This window comes from Limulus polyphemus, unplaced genomic scaffold, assembly GCF_000517525.1.
Source record: "Limulus polyphemus unplaced genomic scaffold, Limulus_polyphemus-2.1.2 Scaffold1842, whole genome shotgun sequence".
Classification (NCBI taxonomy): Eukaryota; Metazoa; Arthropoda; class Merostomata; order Xiphosura; family Limulidae; genus Limulus; species Limulus polyphemus.
In genome coordinates, this window is record NW_013667452.1 from 146,081 (window position 1) to 154,488 (window position 8,408).

Consider the following 8,408-nt stretch of genomic DNA (forward strand, 5'->3'; position numbering starts at 1 on the left):
CTTATATATATTTACTTCTATATATGACATGAATAACCAATCAAAAGCTCAGAATGCCCCCCTAGTGGTTTTTTGAGCCATTTTAAATTCTTAGGATGCCATCTCTTTCTTTTGAACCAAGATTTTAAGGAGGTAGGTTGTGTCTTTAGTCTGCTTGAAATTTCATATTTTGTAGATCCAAATACAGCTTAGTTACTATGCTTGATAAATTATAGTGGAATTCTGTGGCATGTCCCCCTAGTGGCCTTTTGAGCCATTTTAAATTCTTAGGATGCCATCTCTTTCTTTTGAACCAAGATTTTAAGGAGGTAGGTTGTGTCTTTAGTCTGCTTGAAATTTCATATTTTGTAGATTCAAATACAGCTTAGTTACTAAGCTTGATAAATTATAGTGGAATTCTGTGGTATCGATATAGTAATTTATGATTTTTTGGTTATTTAACTGTATATATAAAATCTATAAAAATTATTTTGTTTCATATCCTCCACATGCAAAATTTTAAAAGTCTTAGCAACCTACATCAAGCAGCAACCGAGTACAGAGGTCATAACAAGAAGAGATAATTGTTTGCTTTGCTTCTTTATTTGCCATTCTATGTTTTGAGAAAAATACGTTTAAGAAATTGTTTGTAAATAGCAATAACCTACATACATATATATATAATGTATAATAATCGAAATGTGACTATTTTACAAAATACTAGTATACTAGAACACAGCCAAGACAGGTCACTTTGTAAAGACTAAAGGTCAGTTTTATATTATTGGATACAGTAACATGAGTGCACATGCACCATGTCATTGTAACTTCTGTAATGTTAGCCAGTCATGGCTGAAAGGTCAATATAATAAAAATAATAAATATATATAAATGTACAACGTTATGAGATTTAAGCTATTTAGTCTAAACATTTGTGTTTTTGTGTTACAATCTGTTGTCATTCTAGAATGAAAAAGGAATAATTTATATTTATTTCCTATTTTATTTTAAGGTGGTTACGAGATCGGTCAAATTGACCAAACTTGTTCAGAGATTCATTACTGGAAATAAGAGATAAAAATTAAATTTTTTTCTTAAAAAACATTTAATAACTTCTGGATATTAAAAGATTTTGCATGTGAAATTTCAAAATTTTCTGATGCATAAAAGTCTTTTTAATGTTATGAAAATTATTTTGCATGTTGGATAGGCAACATGCGAAAAGAAAAATAAGGCATGAGAAAAACATTGCTTACAAACCTTAAGACTTAATAAAATAACTTGATATTTTGCATATGAAAGCATTGTAATGTTTATTGATGATCTGCAAAATTTTGTTAACATACATTTACTGATTTAAAAGTTATAGCATGAAAACTATAACAAGCACACAATAGTGATGAGGTCAGTCCCAGGGACCAAGCCCATGCTGAAAGAGTTAATTAATTTAAGAATTATTCATTCATGTGGTATTGAATGTACCAAATATACAATCTAACTTCAGTGATTTTGCTTTTAAAAACAAAAACTTGAAAATAGTTAGTCTACGTTTTGTTAAGTAAAACCAATTTAAATTTTATCATAGGTTCACATATACTATACTGTACCTATACTTCAATGTTAGTTATTTATTTAGTTTGTGAGTGGGATAAGTTGTTTTAAAACTTGCTGCCATTATTCTTCACTGTATTTTTATCAGATTATTCCTCAGATTTATCTCTGAAAATAAAATATATTTTATTTGTTATTAAAAAGTACACAATAAACTACATTTGATACTAAAATTATACTTTCATAGTTTTACAGTTCTTAAAGTAAAAAACCAGTATAACATTTCATTTTTAAAATTAAAACATCATCAGCCTGAAAACGAAGTAGATCTTTGATAACCAACAGATATGCTAACATCAAATCAAGCATTGATAAATTTAAAGTAATAAACTCTGAAAATTATTTCTTTGAAATGTTATGTCTGTCTTGTTTCAACAATAAACATGCATGAGCCTCACAAGACGCTTATTTATTTATGTACTTCACACATATGCCATTAATACAATATGGTAAATGAATGATTGTTATTGAAACAACTAAAACTTCTGATTTAATTTCTGTAGTCTTTGAATTATATTTTAATATTTATGTTGACTGAAAGTAATTTAGAAATTTGTTCATCATTAGCTTTAATTATTTTATTATTCATAATACCTTTACTGCTTTGGGAAAAGTTAAGGATACTTATATATAGCAAATAAGACATTAGACGTATATAATGTTCAAATAAGTATTTTTAAATGACTAAAAACCTAAAATTTTAAATAAGGTCTACTAAATAGCAAATATTATTTAATTTCAAAAGTCTTTAACTTAAAGTCAGATAAATAAATGCATAGGAATTTGTATTGGTACTGCTTAATATCTGTTCTCTAACAGGGACTGACATACTAATTGATAATTTGTATAAGCACTGCTTGATATCTGTTTTCTAATAAGAACTGACATTCTAATTGATAATTTGTATAGGCAATGCTTAGTATCTGTTCTCTAATAGGAACTGACATGCTAATTGATAATTTTTATTATTGACTTTTTGCTAATTGATAATTTTTATTATTGACTTTTTTGCTAGCTGAGATGTGGAGCTCACATCACCAGATCCTTGTTCATTAGGTTTTATCTGTTACTCAGTGTTAAGCATTATAAAGCCCCAGGCAACATTCTATCATCTACAGTCCATTATATGGACTGAAAGCACTATCAAGGCTTATTCTGTGTACAGTAGGTGATATATACATAGTGTCTGTTTGTAAAATAATGAATAGGCTATCTTGTTTCATGACACTCGGTCTTTGGTTCCTGGTGTTTTCAAATTCAAATTGAAAGGCCAAATGAGTTGAGAAAATTAAACATTTTTTGAAATAGAAATTAAAACATAATATATTGTTTTTATTATACTTATTTGTCTATCTGATCTGTTGGGGATTATTATATAAATAAAATAGATCTGCAGAATTAATATGAAATTAGATATTACATGCCATAAAAAATAACAGAACAGTGTTATATTTTTCTTATATTTATAGTAACCTACATTGTCCATTGCTAATAATAATTTGATTTGTTGTTTCTTTTCATCTGTAAGCACCAGAAATAATACACACACACACAAACAGAAATGTAAGGTATGTGCAAGGAATCTGAGTAAAAAAACAACACTAATAATAAGTGTTCCCCACAACATATGTTTAAAACTACTATGCAACTTTTTTAAAGATACAATTAAAATATTCTAGCATGGTTCTAGCTAGTTTAAAACTTGACCTTACACTTACCAACGTGAAAATTAGTTAGAGTGTTCTTAAGTGTTGTATTACTTTTGGACCTGCATATACATATGTATGTTTACCTATATACTAAGTATGTATGCTTTATGCCTGGTAAGCAGTGCACACATTAGAGTTTGTCTAGTACATAAAGTTAAGGAGAATTAGGAAGTTTGAAGAACAAATTGAAATGAGGTGTGTGATTTCTACTGTGTCAACATATTATCCTCTATTTTTTGCTTACATTTCACTGATGAAATTTATATTGTAAAATAAAAATTTTTGCTTTAGTGTTGAAAACTGAATTTAGCTTGTTTTTGATCTTGTAGTACATGTTGAATTACCTGAAGTTGGAATTAAATCACTAATGTTTTAGAATTTAAGTTTAAAAATGTCATACACTACATTTCAGACATTGATAAATAACCAGAGATTATTTTTCACACTGTTGAAGTGAGTAACTCATTACATAAATGAGAGGAACTGGCAGTATTGTAAGAATAGTGTTACACGTGAGTGAAAAATACTATTTTCATACATATCAGTTTTATTATACTTCTATTCAGAATTGCCATTCTGTTTATATTACTGAAGTTAAATTGGTATTGCATAATTTTCATGCATATTAATAAATTGAAAAGATATGTTGTTGAAATAAATATCATATTGCAAATGCACCTAGTAGTTATATGCTACAGCTGTTATTGTTTACATAAAATATATAGTATTGTTTTTCCATAAATTGGATAAATATAGACGTCATGTTGACATTGAAGTTTTGATTAATAACTGAAAAGGAAACATTGGAAGTTAACTTTACATTGCTAACTTTATTCTAGCTTTCAATTCATGTTGTAAAGATGTAAAATTATTTGATTACAAATTTAATTATTTTTATATGTTGATGGCTTATAATTTAATTTTAAGTTACATGTGCACATAATTTGGAAATACATGGAATGTTCTCACTTTACAGCATTAAGAGAACTTTGTTTAAGACCCTGGCAGAAGCAGTACGTGAGAGTGAAATAGCCAACACTGATCCAGCTACGGTCATTGTTCGAGCTACAAAGCACAGGTCAGGTTTTTTTAGTCTAATTTAATAACAGAATTGTAATAGTAGTTGCTATTTTCCAGTTTTATGTATTTTTATTTATTTTTTTAGACAGTTTGGAAACTCTTGACAGTTCAATGTACACCGGAATCATTAGATATTGTGAAACTGATGTACACAGGACAATCAAAAAATGCAACTTTAATGAAAATACACGTTAGAAATTAAAAACTAAAGACATTGAGGCTATTGGTTATTGTAAGCTTAATGTGCACTATTCATCCAATACTATTACATTGTTACATGTCAATTACCTGTTAATATACACTGTCACTATCTTGAAAATAACTTACTAGAAAAGAATATGAACAAAACACTAACATTAGTTACTTATACTATTATCACATGATCTATGTCAGTTTTTTGTAGGGTCGAATTCTTTATGGTAGGTGTTTGTAATTTATTAGCGATAAATTTCAACAATAAATGGACAACACACCCTCCATGTTTTAAAATAACATGTATTCAAAATACAGGTGGGTTCAGTTACTTTAGAATACTCTTTGACAAGACAAATTATTTCTTCTCTGTTATCACAATACAGTCAGTGATAAATTCACTTACTTTACCCCGTGTGTTGCCATAATTGTATCCAAAGCTTTAAATGAATTATTCTTCTCTATCTCTGTTGTTACAATACAAGCTATGATACTTTCACTTTAGAAATCGCTTGTTACAGCTAAACTGACAATCACACAGTCTGACTTCACTTTTTCCACTTTTATTGTCACTTCCTCTCTGTATCTGCACATATTTATAACAAGAGACAAAAAAAACCTAGAAATATCTAGCCTTCTAATAACAACAGTATTAGACATAACAAGAAAGACTTACGAGCTTTGAGTAAGAGGAAGTTAACAATATTACCAAAGCTACAACAATTAAACTACTTATACAAAGTACGATACATACAGAGTTACCTAAAGAAATTTGTCATAACTATCACTTTTAAAATAATTAACTTTTAACACACTTGTTATGAAAACTAAATAATCATTAAATATGATATCACAAAATATACTAAACAATAACTCTTAAACTGAACAGTTGTATATGCAACAATCTATAACTTATAGCGACAAAAGTATACAATAGCTTAACTGTTCTATGCTGTAAATTATCACTTCTTACTAGAACTCCTGTTGTTTATCACTTTTTTGTTTAAAATTACATATTGGTCTGTAGTTTCAGCTTTTATTTGAATGGTATTTGTAAAAACAAAGTAATCATGCTATAGATAGAACTATTAACAGATTTAAGGGATTTGAACCGGGCTAATGATGACTGAAAACATCATCGGATTTTATTAATGCATAACTTCATAAAGAATATATCTTTATTCAGGCTAATTCTTTCTAAATTTCCATGCAGTTGTTCTGCATGTAATTATGATATCTTCACAAGCAGATGTGGGAATGTCAAACTTGCACTGAGCCTATGCATTAGACAAAGGTTACATACTACAATGCATGTTTTATAGGCTTATACTTGCTTGCCCCTGTTTCTACACCATACTCTCCTGGAGTGGGATCATGCTCAAGTTTTGGGAAATAGATCTTGACACGTTAGTATAAGTCAAACTTTTATTTCCTTTAAATATGGTTATTGATAAATGATCTTTGACATGGGTAATCTAAGGATCGTGGTATACTGCACTAGTGTTCTAACTCCTATCATCTTTGTTCTGTGTGGATGAATTGTGTGCAAATACTCTATTAAACATTTCTAAGGATTTATACTTTATAATATATTGGGTGAATTAGCATTAAGAAGCTCCAGTCTTCATTCACTATTAAATATATAAAATACTCTTTTTTCACTAATTAGCTGTATCTTCTTACTATGAAAGCTCAGACAGATACAAACTCTAGAAGAATTCTCCTCTCTCATATAGTTATTGTCATTATATGTTAGTTATGTTATGTTTTAAATAATTTTGTAAACATTATTGGCTTTACAAAATTGTTTTTTTATCAATAATTTCTGATCAAAGCAAGCTATCTCCATAGATCAGAAAGTGCAGCCATAGAAAAAAATTTATAATTGTCAAAATGCATTGAATCATCAGTTTAATACGATTCCTATTAACAGTATTTTCAGACATAATCCCAATAATATATTATGTGGTTTGGCCATCTTAAAAGATACTAGCTAATTCTAAATTTAGATGCTTAACTAAAAGAGCAAAATAATTTTAAGAATGAATGTATATAATAAAAATTATATATAATAATATATTAAAAATAATAAATTAAAATATCTATATTAGAAACTTTATTCTCTACTGTTATTACAAATTCACAGTAAAGAAAGAATAGGTGAATTGTTCTCTATGTGCACTGTCACTGATTCCCCCTTCCTTTAATTTTATGTCCAGTTAATTATTCCAAAAAACTGAATATTATCAGATGATACATTTGTGAATATAGTAAATTTGTAAAATAAAGTAGTCATTCTATGTTTAATTTTACCTTTTTTTTATGTTATTGTAGGCTGACAGAAACAGCTCGCTTATTAAAAAATGTGTTCAAACGAACTACTACACATGTTCCACTGGAAGTTGAACTTCAACGTAAGTATTGTAAAAAAAAGTGATTTTGTGTATTTTAGTTGACTGTCACTTAATTATCATAGTTAATTTCTTATGGAAAATCTATTAAAATGACATTAGTGTGTTGTTTCTGCTATTTTCTGTACTATTTCATTATTTCATTTTAACACTGGAATGTTAACCACAGTTGCATACATTCAGCTGTTGTCGTGGCAGTTACTTATGTAAAAGTTATGACTGATATAGTCAGGTGTCTTTTCAAGGGTTTTTTTTTTCAGTATACCAATAAAAGTAGTTATTTTAAGCTTTATTTTTATGTCTTGAAACTGATATTGTAAAACCATTATGAAGAGCATGTTAGACAGATTTAGTTACATCAAAAGCCTAAAGTAAATTAAAAATAAAATATTAACAACACCAAATACTCTTGCTGAAGATACTGAACAACACAAAATGGTCTAAGCTGGTTATCATGAACTTTGGCTTGTGGTTAGTATTTGCACAAGCTTTATAGTATTTGTGATCCATTATAATGTTAAATATGAAAAACAATTTTAAATTTTAAAATATTAATCACATTTGGTATCATTACTTCCACTGTGAATAGATTATGTTTAAACATTGCTCAGTAGTTTAACAGTATTAGAGATGATATGAGATCATAAAATTGGATTATAGATTCTTATAGGCTCCTAATTAACCCTTTCTAGATGGGTCACAGGTGAAAGGCCATGTCATCTTGTTTGTTGACTCGCATTCAAAATTTTACTGAACTACTATTTCATGGATTTATGCCAATAAGTTTGGTATCAAACTGTAGATTATAATTCAAATTTTAGAACTATACATTACTCAATTTGTTAATTTAAAAGTAAATATTAAAAAACAGATAAACATCAATTTTTGTGTGTCACATGGTATGTTGAATGCACCACTGATTCAAATTAGATCTTTGTGAAGTCAAAATACTAAGTCTATAGTTTCACACGAATTAGAAACTCAAATTACAGATATTGAGAAGCTAGAATATAAAATAAGGTCTTATCTTTTCTATTTGCTAAGATATTGCTCACATAATAAATGAAACACAGTGGCACCCCACTCACCACTTTCAATTTTTGGAAATGCTCATTTATTGTTACACTTACTTCTATGTATGACATGATAACCAATCAGAAGCTCAGAATGTCCCCCTAGTGGTTTTCTCAGCCTTTTTAATGCACCTAGCACCATTTCTTTCTTTTGAACCAAGATTTCAGTGGGATAGGTTATGTCTTTAGTCTGCTTAAAATTTCATATTTTTTTAGACCCCAATACAGCTTAGTTACTAAGCTTGATAAATTATAGTGGAATTCTATGGTATCGATATAGTAATTTATGATTTTTTGATTATTCAACTGTATATGTAAAACCTAAAAGAAATATTTTGTTTCATGTCTTTCAA

The 8,408-nt window shown here is 28.3% G+C and overlaps 1 protein-coding gene across 1 annotated transcript in view; it reads left to right on the forward strand.

The window, feature by feature from the left end:
• Positions 1 to 8,408, forward strand: part of LOC106465118 (phospholipid-transporting ATPase IA-like) — a gene marked incomplete at its 5' end in the record, with an annotated part of 177,451 nt that overhangs the window by 142,132 nt on the left and 26,911 nt on the right. Inside the window, 2 exons of the mRNA XM_013925316.2 lie at positions 4,276 to 4,377; positions 6,906 to 6,985. Of these exons, the coding sequence (XP_013780770.2) occupies positions 4,276 to 4,377; positions 6,906 to 6,985 (182 nt within the window). The remainder of the gene's footprint in view (positions 1 to 4,275; positions 4,378 to 6,905; positions 6,986 to 8,408) is intronic.